Source organism: Lolium rigidum, chromosome 2 (assembly GCF_022539505.1).
Source record: "Lolium rigidum isolate FL_2022 chromosome 2, APGP_CSIRO_Lrig_0.1, whole genome shotgun sequence".
Lineage (NCBI taxonomy): Eukaryota > Viridiplantae > Streptophyta > Magnoliopsida > Poales > Poaceae > Lolium > Lolium rigidum.
Window position 1 is genome coordinate 19,265,080 of NC_061509.1, and position 27,292 is coordinate 19,292,371.

General features: G+C 49.3%; 1 protein-coding gene and 1 pseudogene across 1 annotated transcript in view; one reads left to right on the forward strand and one right to left on the reverse strand.

Moving 5' to 3' along the window:
* Positions 1-3,234: 3,234 nt before the first annotated feature.
* On the reverse strand, positions 3,235-7,225 carry LOC124691381 (annotated as a pseudogene).
* Positions 7,226-7,372: 147 nt separating this feature from the next.
* LOC124689296 (putative F-box/LRR-repeat protein At5g02700) overlaps positions 7,373-27,292 on the forward strand; it is a 43,523-nt gene continuing 23,603 nt past the window's right edge. The window contains exon 1 of the mRNA XM_047222851.1: positions 7,373-8,203. Coding sequence (XP_047078807.1) covers positions 7,373-8,203 — 831 coding nt within the window. The remainder of the gene's footprint in view (positions 8,204-27,292) is intronic.

Sequence of the window (27,292 nt, forward strand, 5' to 3'; positions counted from 1 at the left end):
ACACGAATCCCACTGTTTGCCCCCGCGCGAAGATCTACGAGTAAGAGGAAAATCAAAAGAAAAGAGGAAATAAAAACACTATCGACCCAAGATCTAGAAAACGAGCAAAGGGGAAGCAAACTCAGATTAGAACTAACCTGAGGCGGCGCAGTCGCTGCAGAAGAGGTCCGCCGGTGAAGCAGTGGGCCTGCGGTCGCCGGGGAGTTCCGTCGACGGCGGAGTGGAGAAGAGCGCGGGGAAGTGTGAATGCAGCGGTTGCAACGGGAGCACTGCAAAGGATCTCCGCACGGTGAAGTCCGGCGAAGAAGCGGCGCGAGTTCGTTGGGCGGCGGAGCTCGAGCGAAGAACGGCGGACGAAGAGCGGTGGAGGCGCAGAGAGCAAGAAGCACTGTGCGCGAAGAACGGAGAATGCGAGAAGAGGAAGAAGAGGGTGCGGTTCTGCCTTATAAAGGAAGAGAGAAGGTGGGCCGAAAACCGTCGGGCCGCAGCGGTTCGCTCCGCGGGCCGCGACGGTTCGCACCACGGGCCGCCACGTGGCGCGGTGGTACACGCAAGGAAACGAAAAGCCACACGGAGGAGCTCACAGATCCGGAGTGGCGACTGGGATCCGCTGTGAGGCATTTAATGCGCGCACAGAAGTCGAAGGGGAAGTGACCCCTGACACTGGCGCGCCAGTTAACAGTGCGCATGTCACTGACAGGTGCGGGGCCCGAGAAATTCTCGACTTCGCCGAGGAAAGAGTAAATGCTAAAGATACCGGAGAGAAAAGATGCCGGGGAATACCTCGCAAAGAGAGAAAACGTAAGTCCGGGCAAAGATGCCGGATCCAAGCTCAACGCCGGAAAGATTAAACCGGTATCCTAAGAACATGAGAACCTGGCATGGTCTGTAGGATAGAATCCGTCAGACTATACCAGCTTCGGGGACTAATGTTGGGGGGATGACCCCCGGTATGCCAAAGGCATGCCAAACCGGATGGTTTGAGCCATCAAGATACCGGTTTAATGTTTATACCGGAGCACGAAGATAAGAGTTTGGCTAAGTAAAGCTAAGCCGGTATCCCCAAGAGGGGTATACCGGAACCGGATAAAGAAGATACCGGGCAACCGGAAGGAAGGGCATGTCGGCAAGACTGGTCAAAGATTCTCTTCAGAGCTAGAAGACAAGGATGAGCTAAGCAAAGTGACTTTAATCGGAGCCCTGGCGCCAAAGAGAGAGGTGACGCTGAAAGAAGCCGGAGGACGTCAGCGTCCCTGATTAAAGAAGACCCCGGCGTCATCCATGATTAAAGTAGCTTTGTAAAGTAGTTTGTCTAGTCAAAGATGCCATTAGGGTTTCTTGCCCTGTAAGCCACCCTCTCCCCTATATAAGGAGAGGGGGCGCTGCCCTTTGGGGACACGATGAACCTTGTAGCCAAAAAACCTGTAACCATGTTAAGATCAATGAAGCAAGCGATCTAGAGCAGAGTTCTTCCTCTTGTCTCTCTTCTTGCATACCGGCCTTTGGTTGTGTTCTTGAGGAAAGCATCCGGAAGTTCATCCCATCTAGTCGCAAACCCTCCCCGAATCCTCTAGCGCCCATTCGGCCCCAACTTAAGCCATCCCATGGCATCTGCTCGTTCGCCACGACGACAACAGGGGTAGGCGGCGCGACGGCCACCCGCGTGTGCGTCCATTCCGCGTCTCGCGACGCGTCTACCCGCACGCTCCTCCGTCGGGAGGAAACGGCGGCGCGGGATCTCTGCCCTCGCCGGAGCAGCGGCTGCTCCGACGGCCCCCAGAGGGATAGGCAGCCACCCGGCGGCGTAAGGTGAGGTCTCATCCTCCGAATTGTGCCAAAATTCATATTTAGGGTTCATAATTGCTTGCAGATGGTTCTAATTCGATACAAAATTAACCGATCTGAGAGCTAGACATTCATAACAGGGGCTAATCCAAGGCTAAACATTAACATAATTGCCTAAAACATGATCTTAATACAAAATTGTGATCTCAGATCAATACTAGGGTTCTAGTGCTAGCAGTACTAGGCGTCTGATACCATTGTTAGGTCTAAAACCTCATGAGTAGCACAAGAACGTGAAAGGCAGCCACCTAGTGAACATGAACAGAGAAGGTTTAGGGATGCATTACGGGGCATTGACGATCCCATCGACGCCTGCGTGAGGCAGGCTTGGTGTGGCAGTGTTGATGACGAACTTGTGGTCGATGACGATCTGGAGATCCTCCTGATTCCCTTAGGCCGCCACCTGCACTGCCCTGGAACAGCACAGTGAGGTTCCAGCCTTCCCGTTGCTTATGCGCGAACTGCGATCGCAGAGCCTTAGGAATATTGGGGAGCAGCGAGACTAGGCAACTAACCGATTGAGATCGCTAGCCACCGGGGCTCCCCCTAGGGATGGCACCCGCAGGGTATGGGTACGGGTAGAGCTATCCCATACCCGTACCCGTCGCCTTCAATCTTACCCGTCACCCGTACCCATACCCGCGAACGGGTACAAGTTTTTCCCATACCCGTCACCCGGCAGGGTAAATGGGTACCCGTGGGTAAAAAATACCCGCGCTTACAACGTATCAAGTTGTTCAAAAAAATATGAGGTAAAGCAATCCAAATAGTGGTCTAATCCTCACTAACCTATCGGCGATTGTCAGATCAGAAAGCGCGAGGTTGAACCAAGCAATGTGAAGGCACAGTTAGGGGAAAATTAAGCAGTTCAAAACATTACGGCTGCCCACTTGTCAAATTTATATGGGTAAATGGGTACGTGGGTATGAGTTGTACAATCTCATACCCGTACCCGCCCTACCCGATGGGTATTATATTTTCCCGTTTACAAACCCATGGGTAATATTTTGTCCCATACCCATATTCCTATTGGGTTTTTACCCGACGGGTACACGGGTCATGGGTACCCATTGCCATCCCTAGCTCCCCCTTTTATGTGCGCATGCAACAGGGGGCCACGAACCATTAGTTGGTTAGCGACGCCCCCGATCAGGGCGTTTAGAGATAAGTCACGTACAGAAAAGGTCATCCTGGACGTTGGTCCTGTGGGCCCCCTTTTCTTCTTAACGTTAAGTGTTTTTGAAAATCTCTTTTATCTTGTTAACTGAACCTGACAGTATCTTAACCTGACAGATCAATCCAACAGCTTTGAGCATTGTTTAAATATAAAACTGAAACGAAACAATCCAACACACCGAAATCACAGGAAAATCCTAGTGGCCTGGAAGATAGTGTTTTACTAGCATTACATATATTAATACCAGCAAAGATAATAGCAATAATCAAAAGAGCATTCTCGGCCAGAATGTCAACAGAGTTTTGTGCTCAACATGAATATCTACATCTTTTTGGTGCAATTTCAACTCAAAGTTCAACCCCAAATACAACAGCAATACATATATCTGCCTCAGCACACATGAATAGCATTGGCAATTTACAATGTAGCAAGCATCTTTTGCCTGGTCAAAGGTTGCCCTGACAGACACCTTTGGTCTCTACATTGCAGCCTCCATTTTGCCAAGATCGGTACAAGAGGTTGTATACACATGATCACTGTGTATGTTCATTCTTGCGTACATGTCATCTGCAGTAAGGAAAACCCTGAGATTCCTGCGCGAACAAAATCACAACATGCATATTGTTATTGCTTTCGAAGATGGAGCACAATCACCATGATTATCCATGCTGACTGGTGCTGCGACACATATTTTTTTGCAGAATGCAGATGAAGGCCATGGGACCCCTGGAGTTTACTATCCAGTCCCTGTAAACAAGCAGAATCTGAAATGATTTGGAGAATCAATCTCGGATTAAAGAACAATAGATTGAGTCAATCTACTTGCCTACCTGCAAGCTGCAGTGTGCTCTAACTGGGGAGCAAAACACTTTAGCGACATGCTTAATGCAGCGAGTCTGCGAGCGAACCAACACAATGATTCCATATACATTTTGAACGCAGGGGCAGTCATACTTTTGGCAGGTGATTGTGCAACCTCACGAAATCATCCATCACCAGATCAGATGGTCTAGCCTGCAAGCAATAGTGAATTAAGCACATGAGAGTGAAGGAGGGCTATTGGGAGGACATGAGGGAGAGCTTACCGTAGCTGGAAGATCGATATTGGTAAGAGCGGCCTCGATGTCAGCCGAAGAACATATGTGTTGAAGTGATTTCCGAAGCATCTTGCGCTTACCATTGAACGCGGAGTTCACCTGAAATTGAAGTGCAGGAGCTAGTCTTAATGGCTATTCCCAACAGCTGGGGGTTAGCTGAACCTGGAATGTAAGAGGCAGGAAACTTATTGTTCAGTCTGACTCACCATTGCGAAGAAACTTTTGTTGGAAGAAACATGTGGGTACTCTCCAGCGTTCTTTAGTTTAAATCTTATAACACCACCATCAACCTGCATATGGCATCTGCGATAAGTATTTACAAGTGACTGTAGCAATATTCCGTGCATAAGGACACTGGAAATAAGAAATTGCTTACCTTCGGTTGAGGAAAGAAATTTGCCCTTTCAACCTTGAACTTGTACTCAGGTTCTACAAAAACAAAGAAAATGTATCTGTCATTAATAACTGTGTGTCTGCGCAGTGTCCGTCTAAATAACTAGGCATAATAACCAAAGGTTTGGAAATCAATTCAGGTGATTCGTAATTGTCAAGGCAAGAGTTCCTTGGAGAAAGCCCAACCTGACAAATCCTTGCCAATGAGAGTTCACTTACTGTACCCCTCAAGAAAGGGAAAGAAAGGATGTATAGAAGCATGAATTATTTATACAAAGAGAATAAAAGAGTAAGCCAATTGGCAATCCTGGACGGTACTCAGGTGATATGAAGTTTTCAAAAAGGTAGGCCTAAAGGGAGACCCACTTACCAGAATAAAAATTCACAAATACATTGATAGGTCGGTACTCAGGTGTTTGTATTGCAGCGTTTGCAAGGCGTAGCGCTGTTTCATCCTGAAATGAAGAATTGCTAAGATGAAACTTTCTATTAAATGTGTACTGGATCGCCGTAAATACTGAAGACTAAAAAGAACCACACACCCGCAGGAAGGAAAATCGAACAAAAAAGTTCATCAGAAGTGATAGTAGACGAAATAAGATGCATAATTTTTTTACCATGTTCAAAACAGATAGGGAACATAAATAAGGAGTCTTTCTAAAATACAAAACTAAAATATACATCGTAATGAAGAAACAAATAACAAACAAAAAGTCAATATCTTCTGAACCAACATTGGCACGTAATTAGTTGGAAAGGTTGAGGTGATTGAAACCTGAAGCATAAGCACCATGACAGAGAAAACATCCCCCATTGGGAGGATTTGTTTGACAACTTCAGTGCTGACATTGAATGGTAAATTTGACACAACCTGCAAAGTACGAAGTGTCATGTACTTATGAGAGCACAATAGCACTTTCATCTCCGATAGTTATCTAATTCTGTGAAAAGTTAAGTGAAATACAGGCAAACCCAAACATTAATGCAGACCTTGGCATATTTCTTCTTGTGATGAGATTTCTCCTCCAGGATAGGGAGAAAATGGGAGTGGACATGAAATTTTGTGATATCTTCTTCAATGATCTGCGTTAACTTCTTGAAGTCATTATACATCGACAACTAAGTTTATTGTAAATATGACAAAATCTAACTCAAATCTATAGCTTTGTAATATATTTATATAGGCGAAAACACAATCGATCTCTAGTGACCAGAAGAACAAATTATTAAAGCAGTAACATTTATCGCCTTAGATATTCAGAGTAGCAACTAGAGAGCCGTAAACACAGTCCTTATTAAGAAAACACAGGCACGGCCGGTTGTAATACTTGTGTCGCCATAAGAGCAAATTATTAAGTGCGGACTGCCAGAGTGGCGATCACAGTGTACCCATTAAGTGATAAGTTTTGAGCTTAGCACCTGAGACGTTGCATGTCAACAACCATGAACCATCCATTCACAACTGTTCCATGATGTACCGTGCGTAAACTAAAGTTATTTATTTTATGCAGAATGTACAAGATATGCTCAATCAGGAGTGGTGGAATTTGTGCCTATTACCCGAGTTGTACATCTCCGGAAAAAAAATGTGAATGAAGACAGAAGGCACAGGGATGATTTTACCTTTACTTTTTTTTTTATGTTGAACACTGTTTATAGCAATATAATGTCAGTAGTGAACACAGAATGAATAATGCAGCAGGTTCATTTGAGAAGAAGACAATACCTTCAATTGATTTGTGGATCCGAACCTATCTTTGACAAGGGCAGCCATATTCTTATCCTGTCACCAAACAAACATGGAACAAGATGGCATTTCAGATTATAGGCCAAAGCAATTAGAACAAGTAAAGTGCAAGCTATTTCTCACTGCTTGTATCGCAGGATAAGTCTTAAAGTTGTTGCATCCCAAGGCTCCAAGGCTAATTTGAAAACGAACTTGTTTGGGCACTATAACTGGAAGCTACCAAATACCAATAATACTTCGGAAATGAAGACGAAACTCCACAAGTGCTTTATGCATTTTCAGAATAATCTTCAGAAGCAAGCAAATCCAAGTCTCACTGAACTTATACCAGCGAATGTAGCTTACATAAAAATCTCGTGGGAAGATTTATCTCCGTGAAACTACCAATATACGAGGAAGAATAGAGTACATGAACCAAATCGAATTCATGGATACATGAGCATAACTGCAAACTGATCGAGCAGTAGTGCTAGATTGGCAAACTGAAATGAGCTGACCTTCTCGACGGCGACGACTGTGGCGCCGGCCGCGAGGAGCGCGGCCGTGAGCGAGCCCGTCCCCGGGCCGATCTCGAGCACGACGTCCCCTCCTCCACCCCCGCCGCCGCCACCAGCTCCTCGTTCACCCTCGTGTTGAGCATGTAGTTCTGCAATCCAGCCAAGCAAACGCGCGTCGGCCCACAGTAAGTACACAGAGGGGGTTTCATGAAGGAGCGAGGAGACGGACCTGGCCGAGGGATTTGCGGGGGACGTGGCGGCCGTGGGAGTTGAGCGAGCGGATGGTGGAGTGGTAGTCGTCGGCGGTGCCGCCGTCGGAGTTGGTGGTGGCGGAAGCGACGGCGGCGGTGGGACGGATGTGGCCGCGGGGTGGGGCGGTGACGTGAGGCGGCGGTGGCCGGCGGCGAGGATTTGCCGTAGACGGGGAAGGCCTCGGCGAATGTGGGGATAAGGAAGTGAGCGCCACCATTTTCGAAGGTCTCTATTTTTTTCCCTTTCTCAGAGTAGTATTATTATTATGTTGGGTAGATTCAAATGAAAAGCCCAGAAACCCAAAACCACCGAGCGCCGGCCTCCGACAAACCCCAGCCCCTCTCCGCCTCGCCAGCCGCCGGCAATGGAGAAGGAGACTGCGACGGCTGCGGCGGAATCCCATGTAACCAGCGATCTCATCAGCGGCCTTCCCGATGATATCCTCGGCACAATCATCTCCCTCCTCCCCACCAAGGACGGCGGCCGCACGCAGGCCCTCTCCCGCCGATGGCGCCACCTCTGGCGCTCCGCGCCCCTCAACCTCACGGTCGGCCTCCCCATCTTCCTCCCCAGCTTCATCCCTCCCTCCGCTGTCTCCAAGATAATCACTGAGCATCCTGGTTCCGCCCGCAGATTCTTTTTCCTCGGATTACCCCGCGGCGGCGACCTCTACTCTGAACTGGGGAGCTGGTTCCACTCCCGAGCCCTCGCCAACCTCCAGGAGCTTAGTATCCGATGCTTCAAGCCACCTCCGTCCAGCCACCTGCTGCTACCATCCCTGCTCCGCTCCGCGTCCACTCTCCTTTTTGTCACGATCAGCCATATCAATTTCCCCGATCAGATCGCACCATGTATGCGTTTTCCTCTCCTCAAGCAGCTCTCCTTGCTTAGCCTTTCCATCTCCGGGGGCGTCTTCCATAACTTACTCTCTCGCTGCCATGCCTTGGAGAGCTTATTCGTGTCGAAAGTTCGTGCTGAGGGTTGCCTCCGTGTTAGTTCCGCGACTCTTCGTAGCATTGGCTTAGAGGGCAACCATTTTCGGAAAACGGAATTGGTCATTGAGGACGCTCCTCGCCTTAAAAGGCTATTATTGCCTCGCGGAAATGGTTGTCGGACTATCCGGATAATGAGGGCACCTAAACTAGAGATATTAGGCCCCTTCTCACGTGATTTCTCCAAAATTCAGGTTTTCAAGGTATCAACAGCCAAAATCCAGCATTCCCACACACAGATAATTTATGTTTTGATGTTCATTTTTTCTTTATCAGGGACTGAGCCCAGTTAGCATGACGAACTCGATGTGCACTGTAAAGGTTTTGGCCGTCGGTTCTTGTAGTTCTCAATTGAATGCAGTTCTTAGCGTCCTCAGGTTCTTCCCCTGTTTGGAAAAACTCTATGTCTATTCATCTTTGCTTGCTTTAAATATCTGTTTTGATTTGATTGGCATATTATCTAATCTAGTTAGCAACATCTTTAACAATATGCTTCTTATTTTCTCTCTGAAGTTATGCTCTCGCTATGAGATGGATAAGAAATGTGAGCCTCAGTATGACCCACTACATCCAATTGAATGCCTTCAGACCCATCTCAAACAAGTGGTGTTGCGAGATTACTCTGGCCATGAGAAGCAGGTTGACTTTGCCAGGTTCTTTGTTTTGAATGCAAAAGTGCTCAGCAAAATAGAATTTCAAGCATATGGCGACTACAGCAATGAACCGGTAGCTTATCAACACAGACTACTGCAAGTGGAAAACAGTGCTTCTCAAGATGTTCAATTTGAAATCAGGAGTAATTGTCGTTGGCATGATTGCCATCTCAAAGAGCACATCCACAATTTGTCAGTGTGGGACCCCTTCAAATTGATGCCTGGACGTTGCGCTATTATATGTAGACCGTGTGCTTGTACCTGAATATTGCATTGTATTGAGCATGGATAATGAGTTGAACAACTAGTCTAGACGAGTTGCGCGACTAGTCTATGAGTAGTAACTTGACTGTCGACTAGGTCGGTCAACTCGATTAGTTCCTTGAGTCGATGAGTCGAAGTACTAGTCTAGACTAGTCCTGCTGATTGAGTCGATCGACTCAAGTGAGGTGGCTGGGAAGAATTTACCTGGACGAGATAACTTGTGTTAAACTTATGTGAGTTTTAGTTATTGAATCTCTTATTTGGTTGTCATATATGATAGTATTTGGTACTAGCTATTGCTGAAGTACATGTCGACTATAAGAGCAATAGTTTAGACTAGTCACGACTAGTCTATGAGTCGGTACCCGACTACTCGGCTCGGCTCATCGACTTGTAATTCTTGGTATTGAGCATAAGTTTGCTCTATTATGTCTAAAGTTCCTTTGTAATTCCAGTAACTTGTGAAGTTACCTCGGGGAAGAAACTTTGGAAAGCAACAAGAATTTACTGCATAAAAGTTCTAATGGCGAGAGCTGCAAAACATTTACTGCCAAAAGTTGTAACTGGGAGGAAGCTGGGTAATAACTGGGAGGAAGCTGGGTAATCTCATCTCCTGAAACTCTTCTGACATGTGCAATTGTGTCTTTCTTCTCCCTAAGCTAAGCAAGAAACATATGCTTGCGTTGCTAACTTAACTAGATGATACCCCGCGAATATTTGTTTCATAATTTGTTAAGTATCTGCAAATGATCTCTCCTAGAATAATTAGCTAGATAATAATATAAACTATTTATGATTATGATAACTCGTAGGTTAACAAAAAAAAGCTTGTATAGAAAATGAATATCCATGCGCAACACAAATAAGGTAAATACGACCTACGAAATGAAGTAAGCATATATTGTAGAAAAAATAGGTGATTTATATGAATGTAAATCCAAAAAACCTCACACACTTCAAGTTGTAGGGCACTTACAAAATATAAAGTGGAATATGTAGATCGGTAAATATTCTTGCATGGTCACCCAACTTATTAGTATTTCAATGAAATTATTCCACCTTGTAGAGAAACAATCAGATGAAAGAAACGGCATGGTGGTGGGTACATAAGACTCACATAATAAGAGATGGTGAACATATTGTATTTTCTTGCAACCATGCTGACTTAATTAACCAATGAATTCAAATGAATCGAGATTTGATTGCCAAATATTTCATATAATGCTTCTACAATGAAAAATAATCAGAGATTGGGCACTTGAAGGAAAGCCCTGATTCCATGGTCCCGTAGCTACAAATTGAAGGCTCCAGGCAACCTCCTGCTAAAATATGGCATAGCTAGAATTGGGAATCACGTATGAATCTGAGAAGGATGTGAAGATAGTTAATAGTGATATACTGTAGGACTTACTGCAAGTCCAGTTTAGCCCATCAGACTGACTTCCGCTAACCATGATAGCCGATCATCACATATGAATGAACAACACCAACTTAAGGTGTTGATTTGAAAAGTTGAGAGGGGTATCTGAAATCTACCGATGAATTGTCATATGATTCAGACTCCACACCGCCAAGCTGAACTGAAGACGAGCATATATCGGTACAGTGAGGCCTTGGAGATGTGTTCAGGAATATCGAGCTGTAAAAACCGTGCAAAATTCATCTAATCATGTATACATCGTATTTCTAGAGTGCTTTTTTTACAATGGTCGAGAAATTATCTGGAGCAAATAGATTCATCAATAGCATCTCACAGTAGAGAGGAAAGAAAATTGCCATCCGGACGGTCATTGTCTCTCCTCATTTAAACTAGAATACCATGTTGATGTTGAGAAGGCCGTCAAGGCCGCGGTGCTGCTGCTCGAAATCACCATGCCGACCTTCAGATGCGGCGCATGGTTCCTGATTCAGTTAATCGGTAGATGTAGAGGGCGGTGCGGGGGTGGCTTGCAGCTGAGGATGAGAAGATGAAGGCCCGTGTGCCGGCCGGTGAATGAAAAGGCGGGTGCGCGAGAAGTGGCCATTGGGAGGCGAGATGGGTTCATGGGGACTGGAATTAACTACAAGAAAAATAAGGAGGAGGAGGGGGCATTGGAAAGGACACACGTCAGTTTTATTTCCATGAGAATAAGAAGCGTCGAAAAACAGAAACGGAAACACTAATGGGCTGAACGTGAACTGAACTAATGGGCTACTCCCTTCGTCAGAATGAAGTGAACATGGCGAATGGCAGCATAATGGTGGTGTTGACGTTAGTACTAAGAGCAAGTACAATAAGTCCTAGCCAGCTGGCTATAAAGATTAAAATAGTATATTATTGCTTAGTTGGAGGAGAGAGGAGGAGAGAGAAGAAGAGTGGGCTCTTATTCAAGAGTCAGCTCTTGCACGTGCTCCTAGGCACTTTGTGAGAGTGAAAGGTGGGTCATATATTGATAAAGTGCTACATTTTTATAGCTCACTATTGTATATGTTAACTCTAAGTTGGCTATAGATGACATGGCACTTGGCTTATAGCCAACAGCTGGCTACACTACTGGAATTGCTCTAACAGGGGAGAATCATACAATAATTATTTTGATGTACTGCGGTGGATGACGTGGTGAAGATGATGTGGGAGGCTTAAATGACATGGCAAGTTATGATTGGTTAGAGATGCTTGATGAGGTGGATAGACTGCATGTAAAGAGAAATGGGATCACCTATTAAATTAAAAATAGAAAGATTAGCTTTTCAGTTATATATACAAGTATTTGAAGTTCAGTTGCCGATTTGATTATTTGCATACACGTATCATTTGTTTGATGCTCGTGGAAGGACAACCTCTAGGCTAGTCATCACTATGCTTTTCTGTAATATCCCATGTTTAGAGGCTATAAAATGAGAGAACACCAAAGTGTGCATTGCATTCATGCATAGAAAATCCGGGGAATTTTCGCGCTTTCAAATAAAATTTACCACAGTAACTGAAATTTCACTTGACGTGCTGGAATTGAAGTAGATCATCAAGTCAAGCGCTATAAACTTCACTGTGACCTTTGCTAAAACCTTGTTTTGGGTAGAGATCATTTGATCTATGGGCTAGATCAAATAGAAGTAGATTTACAACAAACAACGCCTTAAGTAAGGATCAATTACAAGATCTTATAAAGAATCTCAACATGCCATTTCTTACAACAACACATGAATAATTGTTCAATTCTAAATCAAAGAACACAATTAATTAAGAAACTATTCTTTACTTATCTTATCCATGTCTTCTACTAAATAAATGTTCCTACCATGAGTCACATGGTATATCTTTTCAACTACAATACTTGAACCAAGTCAAGATCATTCATATTCATTCTTCATTAACCTTGACCATTCCAACCTTGTTTCCCAACTCATACCATTAAACCTAGAGAAATGAGAGAATCATTCATATGCTTATTCTATACATTGAATAGAACCTAGATTACTATTTAAACCTTATCCAATTGAGGTACTTGTTGATACTAACCAATGATACAAGAAATATAAGTCAAGTATTAAACCCTACTTGACCTAGCTAACATTTGATGGTAAGTTAGAACCTATTCCTCTAGTAATTATATAGAGAGGCAAGTGTTGTGATCATTACAACTTGGTAGTGATCATAAACCCTAGAGGAACCCTACCTATTCAGAAGAGCTCAACCTAAATAGGTATATTCAAGTATATGGACTTATACTTGATCTTGGAGAGAGAACCATAATTCACCCAATGAATTGTTATGAGGCCAATACTTTGATCATTACAAATTGGGTGATGATCATAAACCCTAAGAACCTAAGTGAATGTGATGAGAGGAATAATAAAGTGAAATTAGTGAGGATTAGTTGATCATGTCTAATGCATGATCTTACCTTATAAATTGAGATGTTAAGTTGAACCTATATATGTGATCAAAAGATCTCATCCTTCTCATGAAATGATAAATATATCAATAGTAGTTAATCCAGACCAATACTCATGCCTTGTGTAGAGTAGTTATGATATTAGTTTTAAACCCTCGCCTATCCAAACACTTGAGACAAACCTAGCTTTGCCTTGATAAAAGAATTCTACCTAAGTGAGGAGGAGTAACCCTAGCCAATTTAGCATAACCCTAGCTTATGCCCTTGTCCAAATACTAGTTGTGTATCACATGGGTGATCACCATTAAAACCCTAGATTATCTTTGCATTTCAATCCAAGTATCACTTTGGATTATAAGTATAACCCTTCCATACCTCATGCCTATTTGTATTTCAACTTAATAAAGCTTATGCAAAACCAACCTTTCACCTAGGAATCAGTTCACATAAAATATTAAACCCTACCTTTCCATCCTAGTAGACCAAATGAAGTAGTGTTCTATAAATTAAACAATCATTAGCAAATGCATTGCTAATTATAAACATAGGATCCATCTTAATTAGTTCAAGCTAAAGTTTACTGAAACCAGATTAGTGATTATAGAACTTTCTTAGCCATCTTCTTAAAACCATAGAAATAATTCTCCACGTGAAATCATAACACAATTCCAATCTCATGACCAAGTATATGAAACTCTAACCATAATGAAAATTACCTGTGAACAATCCATATTGTTAAGTACTAGCAAAATCAAATGTTATGTTTACCATGCATCTGTTATAAATTCTCAAATTAATCAAACAGATTTGGTTCCTAAATTACATAGGAATTGAGATAAACCCTTAAATACATATCCATTTTAACATTTTAAATGCACCTCACAAGAACACCAAGTTAATCACATATTAAGTATTTGTTTAGACAACAAAGATATGCAGTAAGTATGATTATCAAGTAATACTTATAATTCAAATATTCTAGAACCTGCAAAACAAAACAAACTTCAAATTTGAATTCAACTACCAAATTCAAAGCAGAAAATAAAACGGAAAATAAATAAGAGAAGAGAGAGAGGATTTACCTTGCCAGCTAGCGCAGCAGCCCAGTAGTTGGCCCAGGAGTAGCCCACCTACCGACCCAACCCAACTCAACATACCGTTTCGGTATTACACGGGAGGAAGAAAACCACCTTCGTCTTCCTCTCCAGGATCGACACGGCGTCGCCCTCTGGCACAATTCCATCGACGAATTCAACCTAGTTGATCGAGCATGACCGTCTTGGGGTGACCAACAGGTCGTCCTTGTCCATGCTTATCCAAGCACGAAAAGATCTTCGCCCAGAACAAACCTTCCAGACACCGACACCTCCCGAACCTCGCCGTCGTCGTGTCGTGGCCTCGGTACACTCCTCGTCCTATAAAACCTTGAGAAGAAGCGTCGTGCCGCCTTTGATCATCCTAGGCCATCCCTATCCCCTCTAGGTCCATACACTGCTCATAACCATCTGCAACCAGTCGCCGGCGTCCACCGTGGCGACGATGGATAAGATCCCCCCGAAGTTCATGGCGTAGCTCAATCGACGCGCCTGATCGAGTAGAGTCATCTGGAGGAGCAGAGCATCAAGGGGAGGCCGGTGCAACGCCAATTTTGAAATTCCCTTTCTCAGCACATCGCTGGAATCCGCGGCATAGCGCCCGTCTCCGACCATCCCTGACTCCATCGACCAAACCATCAGCACCAAGGTGACTTTGCGCATCTCCTGCACCCACTGGTTCCTGATTTTGCATCCCGTAGCATCATTTGGAGAGTTCGCCGGAGTTCGCTGTCGTGGTAGAGCTCACCGGAGTGAGCTCCGGTGACTGATACGTCTCCGACGTATCGATAATTTCTTATGTTCCATGCTTGTTTTATGAAAATACCTACATGTTTTGTTCACACTTTATAATGATTTTATGCGTTTTCCGGAACTAACCTATTGACGAGATGCCGAAGTGCCAGTTCCTGTTTTCTGCTGTTTTTGGTTTCAGAAATCCTAGTAAGGAAATATTCTCGGAATTGGACGAAATCAACGCCCAGCATCTTATAATTGGACGAAGCTTCCAGAACACCCGAGAGCCACCAGAGGGGGGCCACAGGGCCCCCAGATGACAGGCCGGCGCGGCCAGGGGGTGGGCCGCGCCCCCCTATTGTGTCACCACCTCGTCAGCCTTCCGACTCCGCTTCTTCGCCTATTTAAAGGTCCCTGACATAAATCTTCGATACGGAAAAGCCACGGTACGAGAAACCTTCCAGAGCCGCCGCCATCGCGAAGCCAAGATCTGGGGGACAGGACTCTCTGTTCCGGCACGCCGCCGGGACGGGGAAGTGCCCCCGGAAGGCATCTCCATCGACACCACCGCCATCTTCATCACCGCTGCTGTCTCCCATGAGGAGGGAGTTGTCGTTGCCTAATCGACGGAACCTCGGAGGAGGGATCCTCACGAGGGGGAGAAGAAGTAGGGGCCATAGGGCGGAGTGCACACGGGACGGTGGTACGCGAGTTACCCAGCTTCGGAACACCCGCACGATGACAGGGCCTACTCGCCGCTTGTCCGGAATTATCTGGGCGCTTTCGCGTTGTTACAATGAGTTGTGGTTGTCGCTCTAGGGCTCCCGGGATCCGGCTTATAAAGGCGCACGGATCTAGGGTTTACATGGAGAGTCCTAGCCGGATTACAGACAGTCTAAATACAGTACAATATGTTGCCGTGCACGTCACGGATCCGCCTTCCATATACGTCGTACTGGATCCGGGTTCCTCACGGGCTTCCATGGATCCGGGTTACTCCTATGTCAGTACGGATCCGGCCTGCTGATCCTGGGCTGGACTTCTTCCTTCATGATCAACAGCAACCGGGCCGCCCGATGGGCCACATGCCTCATCACCGTCCGTGGGCCACCCGGGCTTGCCGGATCTAGGCACCTGTCGATGGTACACCTATGAAGTATACCCACAACGGTAGCCCCCGAGTTCTCCGAGTTTCGCCTGCAGTTTCCGCCTTGCTAGTCCATTACAATCTCCGGCAAACGTTGGTAACGCGGAGAAACTTGAAGAGCTCCAACTTTGCATTTTTCTTCTTTTTCCAACTTATAGCCGGAAAATGCTCCCACCCCGCGGGACTTCATCCATCGACGTTAAAAAGAACATCTCCGGGTTACTCCCTGCTCGAATGAGAGAACTTATCTTCACGCAACTACCCGGAATCTTAAAAAGACTCAAACGGTTCCGCCAATTCTGGCGCCATTTTTGCGCGATTCGCGCGGTAACTTATCTCTAGCCATTTTTACCGCTAGGGTTCGGGACACGTGGCACACATCCAACGGCGCGACGCTTGCGTTCCGACCACAGGATGCGGAACACGAATCTCATCCCCTCAGCCTATAAATACCAGCCGTCGACCCCTTTACCCCTCATTCACCCCCTCCTCTGCTCTCTGCCGAGCGCCGCCCGAGAGCTTCTCCGCCGCCGTGCCGGAACCCACCGGAGAACCGCCGGAGCATCACCGGAGCACACCCGCCACCGCAGTGTTCTTCGTGTTCATAACTCCGACGAGCTTCCGCAACTCCGGCCACCGCACGCCATTACGGTAAACTTCGAACTCAACTTTCGCACCGCAGCTTGGTAGGGATGAACTTGGGGAAGATGAAGTGGGATCCGACTAAAGAAAGTTTCCGCCAACTTTTTCTTCGGATGTCTTCAACGACTCCGCCTCCGAACTCGGAACCGATCATGGCGACGCCAATCTCCTCCGCCCCTCCTCCTTTCGTTCCCATCAGGCTGGATCCTTCAAAGGATTCCGGCAAGGAGACTGAGGGAACTTCTGCCCACCCGGAAAAAACCTCCGGGGCGGGCCAGTCGGAGCAGCAAACAGAAGAGGCTGCCAAGAAATCAAAGGCTCGGAAGCGCGACTCCGAAGCTAAGGGGAAATGGTGGCCCTGTACCACCACCGAGATGGAATTGAAGAATCTCGAGTCGGAAGGCTTCCTGCAACCCGGAAGCTGGAGGTCAGTTCCAGATGAACCAACTCCGGCTCCAAGGGACGACGAAATGGTGCTGACGAAGGCACTGGTGGAGCGTGGATTTTCATTCCCGCCTTCGGATTTCTTCCGGGAGATTCTGAAGACGTACGGACTCCAACCTCATAACATATCTCCGAATAGCGTGCTCGCCATCGGCAACCACGTCGCTCTCTCGCGAAGGCCACCTCCGGGTAACTCCGGAGCTTCCCTTGTTCCAATACTTCTTCACTCGTCAAGAAAGAGAAGATCCGCCAAACTTCCGAACCGCCAACTTGCGGATCCATCACTTTCCTCCTCCGCCCGGTCGCGTCTACCCCCACACCGATCGCCATGAATCCGTGAGGTATTGGTCCGGAGGCTTCTTCTACCTGAAGGACGTCTCCGACCCGGCGAGCGACAAAAAACTTCCAACATTCAAGAACAGCCCCGCCAACGAGACTCCGGCATGGACACAAGCGCCCTCACCTCTCCGACTCGCCTCAGCCGAACCGCGCGAGAAGGCGGATCTCGCAAGCTTACGGAGGAGGGGCTCACGAGGAAGGATTTGACCCTCTCCTCGGTTTACCAAGCGGATCCAGCCGCTTCAACACAGGGACCGATTGATGTTTGAATACACAGGCGCGAAGACTCAATGCGCGCCACCAAAGATAACCCGTCCGCCGACGCTATCGACAAGAGGATCCGGCTCCTCCTCAAGATCCCGCGTGAACTCCATGTTCACGTATGCAACAAAGACATCCACACGGAGGGATCCGGAACCGCGGTACGGCATCCGGACTTGATCTATTGTTTTTCTTCAAACTTTGCCTAAGTTTTTATCTTTGCACTAGCTCGAAGCGCTTGAAGAGAGTGAACTCGGAAACCTCCTCCGAGTCCCATCTACCGGTAACCCGGATCCAGAAGCCGCATCGGAGGCGGAAGCTCCCGAAGCCGGCCGCCCCGCGAAGAGGAAAAGGCCAGCCCCTTCCGGCTCCCCAACGAAACGCCCCCGCGAGACACTTAGTATCGCGGCTACTCGGAAAGCCGAGGCGGAAAAGAAGCGCCTCGCGCCGATCAATACCAGCAACAAAGGGCAGCCTCGCCATCCAAGCACTTTTTCAAGCCTTCCGGGTAAGCGTCTCCCTTCTGAGATCCAAGTTCCAGTTTTAACACTTGTTCTTATGTTTACATGCTTTTCCTGTAGCTCCGGAAGCCAACCTCCCAAGGCCCCAAGGGTCACCAAGAAGAAGGTCAAGCCATCTCCGGCTTCTGTCCCTATCACTCCTGAGGTGGAAGTTCCGCCGAAGGCCTCATCTGCCAGCAAGCCGGATCCGAAGGACGTCATTGACCTTGACGATATTCCTGAAGATCCCGTTTACCAGGGCGACTCCGCCAAGGGGACCTCCTCGCCCATTCCTCCGCCTGATCAGCCAAGCTCCGCTTCGCGGGGCCAACCGGAGAAGAGCAGGAGCAAAAAGCCAAGCTACTTCAAGTCACCAACGCGACCCGCGTCAACCTTCAACCAACTCCGTCCCTCCAAAAGCTTACTCTTGCGTAACGTCACGCGAAGGTTTCCGTCATGCTGAACACAAGTATGGGGAAAACCGGAGGAGGAGGTGCGCGAACTCGCCGACTCGGAGGAGAACCTCGAAGGATTTTTTCGCCAAGCACAGGGAAGTGCGGCGGGTAATACTAGCCCCCAAGCATTGGGTGATATAGTTCCGAATAACATGTATTATCCGATGCTTTCCCAAAATGTACTTTAGACGGAAATTTAAAATTTTCATATCCCAAACCGAACTCCTCGCTAGCCTCCAAGATTTTGAATATCCGGCTAACTCCCCGCCGCTTCACGTACCACACGGAAATTGCATGAAGATTTGCGCATCCATGTGCCGGGAGCAGATCACGGAGATCGAGGGGCTGCGCGCAACGCGGAAAACAGCCAAAAGGCTATCCAGCTCGCTTGAGACCCGCCCGAAAGGTACAAGATCCGGATTTTTTACTTTTTGTGTTAAGTCATAATGCATGATGCATAATACGTGCAACTTGTCTCGCCTTCGAAGAATCCGCTAAGCGCTCCTCGCTTGATGAGCTTTCCGCCAAGGTCACGGTGCTTGAGGCGGAAAACGAGTCCCTCCCGTAACTTTATGAAAGAATCCTCAAGCAAAGAGATCGAAGCAAGAAGAGAACTCTCCGAGAAGCATTCCCGCGAGAAGGCGGAGTTGATCGACAAGCTGGAGAGAAGCCAAGGCCGCGTGATCTCCACACTCGCCAAGAACAAAGCCCCGGAAACGGAGGCGGAAGCCATTGACAAACTTATCTTCCGTAAGCACTCTTCCGCGTCGTTGCTCCGACCATCTTTCATGTTTTCTCCGACGGAACCGAACCTCTTTTCTTCCACAGCAAGTCTTGGCTTTGAGTGGACGAAAGATTCAAACCTGACGAGGACGGAAGCCTACGAGGAAGTGCGGAACTCCATTGATGCACTGTTTGGAGCCTGTCGCGGAATTGCCACGGCTCTATCGCTAAAGAAGGCCAAAACCTCGCTCATCGATACGATGACCAATCTTATGCGACAGATGCCGGAGTTCATCAAGGACCGGCAAAAATCTTCAGCGCGCGGAGCCGCCTCCTTGGTCCCGGCCACCCGCAAGGCTTTCTTCCCCTCGCTCAATCCGGCGCAAGTTGCCCGCGGAGCCCCCGAGAGTTCCGACATGAGCGCCCTTCTCGCGGAAACCGAAGGCTATGAAGAGCCGTTTGTCGGCGAGTGGATCACTCGTCTCGGTACAACAAGCACAACCTGCCCGAAGGTTTTTCCGACGCGGAGGAGGAAGCAAGCGAGCCGCAGTTTTATGGGGAAGGATCCGGGTCCAAAGAACGAGCATTCCGGAGGAAACTCGGAAACGACTCGAGCCGGATCCGGTGACAAGTGACGACGGCTCCAGCTACTGCAAGCACCAAGAGGAGGACTCCGAGTAGAGTTCCTGTTTAAAACAATGAAACAAGTTGCATCATTTTGGCCCCAACGAGGGTTTGTAATAAGACTTTAAATTCTTAAGTAGCTAGGAACGAAACAATTATGCGTGGGGCGGAAACACTTATCCTCGCTATCCGTTTAATATTATGTGCATGTTTCGTTTTTGTCGGAAAGCAAGTGCTGATCTCGTTATTCTCCGGCTTGCCCGCTTGACCTTCCGCGAGCCGGAAAACCTTAGCCGGAGACGCCGCCGCCGGCGACGAAGCCCAATGGCAATCCGTCCATAACCGCGGAAACAAGCCCCCGTGCATAGGTGCCGGAAATCGCTACTAGGAATCCACGAGTTCGCAACGTGATAACCACTTAATCGGAAAACTTAAGCTTACGTCCTAAAGGACGATTTTAGAAATCACAACTTTTATACACGCCTAGGCGGAAAACATCCAGCTCGCGGTTTTAGTCGGAAAAACATACATGATCTAAAATGAACAAGTAAAGGAGGTAAAAGACTCAAAGAGTGAACCATAAGCTTTATTTCATTGATCATGTATAACTATTACGTAGTTTGTAACTCGGAAAAATATGCTAAGTGTAGAAAGGACGTAGCCGTGCTATATTCCAAGGGCGATCTGTTTCATCGTAGATGTCATCCGGATCCTCACGCTTGCGTTTCCGGCGCCGCGTTAGCGTGTCTATCCCTCAGCTCACGGAAATCGACAAGGTAGTACGATCCGTTATGAAGCACTTTGCTAACGACAAAGGGTCCTTCCCATGGAGATTGCAACTTATGGTCTTTCACTCGCCGAAGGCGGAGGACCGTGTCTCCGGCCATAAAGGAGCGTTTCCGAACTCGACGACCGTGATAGCGTCGAGCTTCGCCGGTAGATGGCGGAACGCCGGTCGGCTAGATTCCGAGCTTCTTCGATCAAGTCCACAGATAGCTGTCTGGCCTCGTCACTCGTTTCATCGTTATAGGCGGAAACTCGCGGTGAATCATGGATGATGTCGGAGGGAATCACGGCTTCGGATCCGTATACCGGGAAGAAAGGGGTAAACCCCGTTGACTCGTTAGGGGTAGTTCGCAAACTCCACAAAACAGCGTCCAGCTCGTCGGCCCAAGCTCCGGCTGCTCTTCGCAGCTGGCTCTTCGAGGCGTGGCTTGATTCCCGATAATATTAGACCGTTAGCTCTTTCGACTTGACCATTGGATTGTGGGTGAGCCACATATGCAAGGTCCAATCGAATCCCCATTGTCTCACAGTAATCCTTCAATTCTCCCTGAGCGAAGTTTGTGCCATTATCTGTGATTATGCTGTGTGGGATGCCGAATCTCATTACGAGGCTGATGACAAATTTTAGTGCCGTAGCACCGTCGGCTTTTCTCACCGGCTTGGCCTCGATCCACTTGCTCGAACTTGTCAACAGCCGACCAAGAGGTATTCGCAACCACCAGGAGATGATCTTTTTAATTTACCAACCATATCAAGCCCCCGCACCGCAAATGGCCAGGTGATAGGTATGGTCTTCAGCTCTTGGGCCGGAGCGTTTGGTTGAGTAGCGTAGTATCGACAACCTCGACAGTCTTGACTATCTTATCAGCGTCTTCTTTAGCCGTGAGCCAATAAAAACCTAGCCGAAAAGCTTTTGCAACGAGTGATCCGGGAGCGGCATGGTGCCCGCAGTCCCTGCGTGGATCTCTCCGAGGATTTCAATGCCATCCTGATTTGATACGCATTTGAGAAATACCCCGTTGCACTTCGTTTGTAGAGCTGTCCATCGACAATTGTGTAGGATCGTGCTCGTCTCGATGATCCGGCGTGCGAGGACCTCGTCCTCCGGCAACTTCTGATCGATGAGGTAGTCCAGAAAGGCCGTGTCCAGTGCCGGAATGATAGCTAATACCTCTTTAGCCGGAGACACCGCCACTTCGGGTTTTCCGGGTTAGCGCCCTTCACCGAGGGTATCCGGAGATGCTCTAGGTAAATTCCGGGCGGAATTGGCTTTCTGCCGGATCCGAGCTTGGATAGCATATCTCGCCGCCGTATTGTCGTCTCTTCGACGTACTTGACTTCGTATCCGAGGAAGCTCTTGGCGATCTCTCGTCAACTTCGTCTCTCGTAGGCCGCCATGACGGAATTTCTCGGCGTTCCAGGTTCCGGCTACTTGCCGTGCCACCAGGTCGGAATCTCCGCAAGCAAATGATGTGCTTGATCCCTAGTTCCTTAGCGATGCGCAATCCGTGTAATAGAGCCTCGTATTCCGCCATGTTATTTGTAGCTTCGAAGTGGATCTCGCGAACATACCTGCAGCTTCTTCTCCAGCAGGGGACTTCGTGGTGACTCCGGCTCCCGAGCCTTGATGCTGCTTGGATCCGTCGAAGTGCATGACCCATGTTTTCGGTTCCGGCTCCGGACTTGCATCCGGAGCTTCGTCCAATCCGCAACGAAATCTGCCAAGACTTGGGATTTGACCGCAGTCCTTGGCTTGTAAGCGATGTCGAAGGCGGATAATTCGATGCCCCACTTAGCCGTTCGTCCCGTTGCGTCGCCGTTGTTGAGAATTGTTGACGAGCGGAGCTTTGCTCACAACTGCATCGGGTGCTCTTGAAAGTAGTGTCTCAACTTCCGCCGCCTAGGAATACTCCATAAGCTAGCTTCGAAAGTGAGGGTATCTTTGCTTTGACTCCGTCGACACCTCGCTTATGTAGTAGATAGGTCTTTGGACGTCATATTCATGACCTTCTTCCTTTCGCTCCACCACGATGACGAGGCCGACGACCTTGTTGGTGGCCGCCGGATAAAGGAGCATTGGCTCGACTCTACCGGGGCTGCCAAGATAGGTGGGGAGGTAAGTATTTCCTTCAACCCACAAAGAGCCGCGTCGGCTGCGTCGTCCCGGCATAAATTTGTCTCGTTTTCTTCAACGAGCTTGTACGCAGGTAGCGCTTCTCGCCAAGACGGCTAACAAACTCGCTGATTGCCGCAACGCAACCAGCTTAGCCGTTGCACATCTTTGAGACAAGTTGGTCGTTTGATGCACAGGATTGCCTTGATCTTTTCCGGGTTCACCTCAATGCCTCCGTGAGAGACTATGAAGCCAAGAAGTTTTCCTGCTGGCACGCCAAAGACGCACTTCAGCGGATTCAACATCATCTTGTACCTCCGGAGGTTGTCGAAGGTTTCTGTGAGGTCGCTGATCAAGTCGGATCCTTTCCGGGTCATGACCGCGATGTCGTCGACGTAAGCGTGCACGTTCCGGCCTATTTGGTCCTTCAGGCACCGCGGCATCGTACGTTGGTAAGTAGCACCTGCGTTTTTCAAACCAAAGGGCATAGTAACATAGCAGTAAGTACCAAACGGGGTAATGAATGAAGTCGCCTTTTGGTCGGATTCCTTCATCCGGATCTGATGGTACCCGGAATACGCATCAAGAAAACATAGAAGTTCCGCCCCCGCCGTCGAATCAATGACTTGGTCAATGCGCGGCAGGGGGAACGGATCCTTCGGGCAATGTTTGTTCAAGCCGCAGTAATCGATGCACATTCTTAGTATTTCAGTTGTTCTTTTTGGGTACAAGGACAGGATTCGCGACCCAATCGGTGTGGATAACTTCTACTACAAAACCTCGCTTCTAGTAACTTTGCTAGTTCCATTCCTATGGCGCGGCGCTTCTTATCTCCAAAGCGTCGCATAGCTTGCTTCACCGGTTTAGCCCCCGGATTTATGTTGAGGTAGTGCTCGGCGAGTTCCCTAGGTACTCCGGACATGTCGAAGGTTGCCATGCGAAGATATCCATGTTAGCGCGGAGGAACTCGACGAGCGCGCTTTCCTATTTGGGGTCCATGTTTGCCCCGACCGAAACCTGCTTGGAAGAGTCACCCGGAATAAGGTCATGCTTCTTAGTTTCTATCGCGGGCTTGAAGGAGGTTTTCTCGCTCGGAGATCTGCTTCTTGGTGGTCTCGCATCTCGGCCGGATCCACCGCGGCCCCGTAGCCTTTCGGCCTCTTCTCCGGATATGACGGACTTCGCGAAGGCGGCTTCGCCCAACTCGCACTCATGAGCCTTCTTATAGTCTCCTAGGCTATGGTGATCATACCGTTGGGACCCGGCATCTTGAGCTTGTTGTAGATATAGCACGCCCTTGCGTGGAACTTGTGGTAGGTGGGCTCGCCGAAGATGACATGGTAGGAGCTCTTGAAGGGCACAACTTCGAACGTGATCTTCTCTTCGCGGAAATTATGAACATCGCCGAAGGCCACGGGAAGTGTGATGCTGCCGAGGGAGTTCGCCTTCTTACCCGGAACCACGCCGTGAAACTCGGCTGTGCTCGTGTTTGAGCTGTTCCTTGGTGAGGTTCATCCGCTCCGAGTCTCCGGATACATGATGTTCAAGCTGGCTCCACCATCCATGAGGCATTTGGAGAAGTCATACCCGTCTATGCGGGGACTCACAACCAAGGCGTAATATTCTTTTGGCACAGAGGCGGGATGATCCGCCTCGTCAAATGTGCACGGAACTTCCGACCACTCGACATACACGCGGCACAGCCGGAACCGTGGCGTTCAGGAACCGGGTAGCTGATTTTGCAGCGCGGATCGTGGGGGTTCCGAGGAAGGTGTGGTAAGCCCCCACGCTCTTCTTCTCGAAGGGGTTGGATTTTCCTCGCGGTTCCGGCTTTGGGATCCGGCGAGTTATCATCCTCGTCCATCGCCTCGGAACTGTCCTCCTCCTTGTCCTTGTTCTTGCCCTTGCCTCCTTTGCCGCGTGGGCGGTGCTTCCGGGCTCGTTTGTATCCCGCCTCCGGGTCATTCTTGAGGTCGTTGACCCACTTGCGGCTGCGGTTGGTGTGAGTGGACTTCCCCGTAGCCGGATCCAAGTGGGCCGGGCAGGGCATGTCTCTCGTACTCCTCGTAGGTTTGCGGAGCGCGGGATCCGCCGGCCGGTGACCTCGGTGCCATGCCGTCGACCCCCGCCGGCTCCGCCTCCACGGCCGCGTCCTCTTCCGCCTCCCGAACCTCCGCGTTGGAACGCCATGGCGACCATCTCGGATCCGCCACTCTTCTCGGTCATCGTGGTTTTTGCGCTTGTGGCCGCTGTTGTTACCGTTATCACGGTTCTTCTTTGTCTGGTGCAGGGGGATTGCCGTAGCTGCGATATCACCGCCTGCGTCGTCATCGGCGGCAGGTGATCACCGGCAATGGAGATCATCTCATCCAAAGTCGGTTTGTTGGCGTTAGCCAAACATGTAAGCTTATGCCTCAGCAATCCTCCTCTCTGCAGTCCACCAATAAAGGCGTACATGGCGGTGGTGTGATCGACGTTTTCGCACTCGTTCCCGCATGCCAACCATCGTGTGAGGAAGTTTCTTGAGGTTTCTCCCTTCTTCCGGATACAAGCTTGTAAGTCGCTTGTCGTGGCAGGTCTTTTGTAGGTGCCCTCGAAGTGTTTCTCAAAAGCGGTCTTCGGGTCGAACCAGCAAAAGATGGAGTTCTTCTCGAGGTCGCCGAGCCGGATCCGGGCTGGTCCTACAAGGTACAACCGGAGCATGCGGCGAGCGATGTTAGGGGTTCCTCCGGCGAAGGTTACCGCATTGTAGTAGTCCTCAATCCGGGTATCCGGCCTTTCGGTGCCATCATAATGCTTCAGATTTCCGGGTAGCTTGAGGGAGCTCCTTGGCTTTGGTTCCTCTCGAATCATTCTCGCCAAAGCACTTCGGACCAATGTAGTCGGCCCGTACTCGTTAAGGCGGTCCCGTGCGTCGCGTGAGCCGTGGCGGGGAGACTTTGAGCGAGAGCGAGATCTCCGGCCATTGCCTCCGTCTCCACCTCCGCCGCCACCGCTAGGTGGTGGTGAGGAGACCTGCGAGGTGGGCGGTTTGACTTCTTGCTTCCGCCATCCGAATCTCCGCGACCTTCCCGGTGCCGACTCCGGCTCCGTGGCTGCCTTCGCCTTGGCGCTGGCTGCCCTGGTCATGCCGGCGGGGCTCCGGGTCACGGCTCCGACGAGGCTCTGGGTCGCGGCTCCTACGAGGTTCAGGATCGCGGTTCCTACGAGGTTCAGGATCGCGGTTCCGGCGAGGTTCTGGGCCCCGGTCTTCATTCCGACTCCTCCTAGGCTCGGGCTCACGAACATTGTTCTGGTTCCGGCGAGGTTCCGGCGAGCGCTCCCTGTTTCTGTTTCTTGGCAGCACGTTGTCGCGGATAACAATTGCACCGTGCCCTATGGGCCTCGGTGTTTCCGGCTGGACTACGGCGGCGAGGGGGTCGCGGGTAACCGTTGGGCGGAGGAGAGGGGTTGCGGTATCTGTCTCGTCCGGAATACATCGCATCCTTTCCCTTTCTTGGATCCGACGGAGGCGTCTGTGACGGGACGGGGATCGGATTTGGGTGTTCCCTGGCCCTCCTTCTGCGCTCTGAGGATCCGGTGTGTGATTCATCATCGGGATGCCGATCGGCGTGGGCGTCCTTCTGCGCGGTGGATGCACGGTTATCCGGATTGGATTCCAACCTCGCGCGAAGTATCCGCCTTGCTCTGCTGGCCGCATTGCTGAAGCGACAAGTGTGCGGAGATGGTTGATATCAACTTCTTCGTCTTTCTTCTTCGAGCAATTCCGCTGCTTTCAGCATGTTGTCCTTTGGAGTTTCCAGCGGCTGGTGAACTCGCGGGCGTGTTGAAGGCTATCCCGCGAGGCGGAATTGCTTCTCCGACAATCCGATCCGCCTCCGCCTCGCGCGTAGGTCATCTTTACTTCCCACTCAGCCCTCATGCTCTTGACGTGCTCGAGTGTGTTAGTAATCTCGCGGTCCCGCTCCGTCGAAGTTTTCCAGCCAGAGCTGCATGATCTGCCCTTCCTATCTTTAATGCAGCTTCGGCGTCGGCGAGCCTCTTGGCGGTGGCCAGCATCTCCTTTCGGGCGGTTTCTAGAGCCTCCAGATCTGCGGCGTGGCCCGGAGTTATAGGTGTGTTAAGGATCGCTCGCGCGGCCACCTCTTCTGCTGACAGGATTTCCTCCGAAGGAGAATCCCTTTGGGGTCGCACCCGAGACATTGGAGATCCTTGTTGGGATGGCTCGGATTGGCTAACTTGGTCTCCAGATCCGGTTTGTCCCAGCGCTGCTACCGTTGCGAGAACCTCGCTTCGGCTGGGCGGAGTTGACTTCGAGGCTGATCGCCGAGACCATACTCCTCCAACTTGCGCACGAAGTCATCGGATTCCATGGACGGAGTGTCTCCGGAAATTGGGCTCAGATTGCCCAAGATCGACTCTTCGGCCGGAGCTTCGCTTTCTCCGACAGCCGAGCCTCGATCCGGTCCGCGTTGTTTTCCGGTGCCTCTTCCTCGCTCGGGACCAGCTCCGACTTCATGCGGGGCGGTTCCGGCGGTATGGGCCAAGAAGTGTACGAAGTGACACCTTTGCTTCTCTAACACTCGGGAGACCCGGGCGGATCCGCATCGGTCTTCCACCTTTGTTTCCCGCTCGGG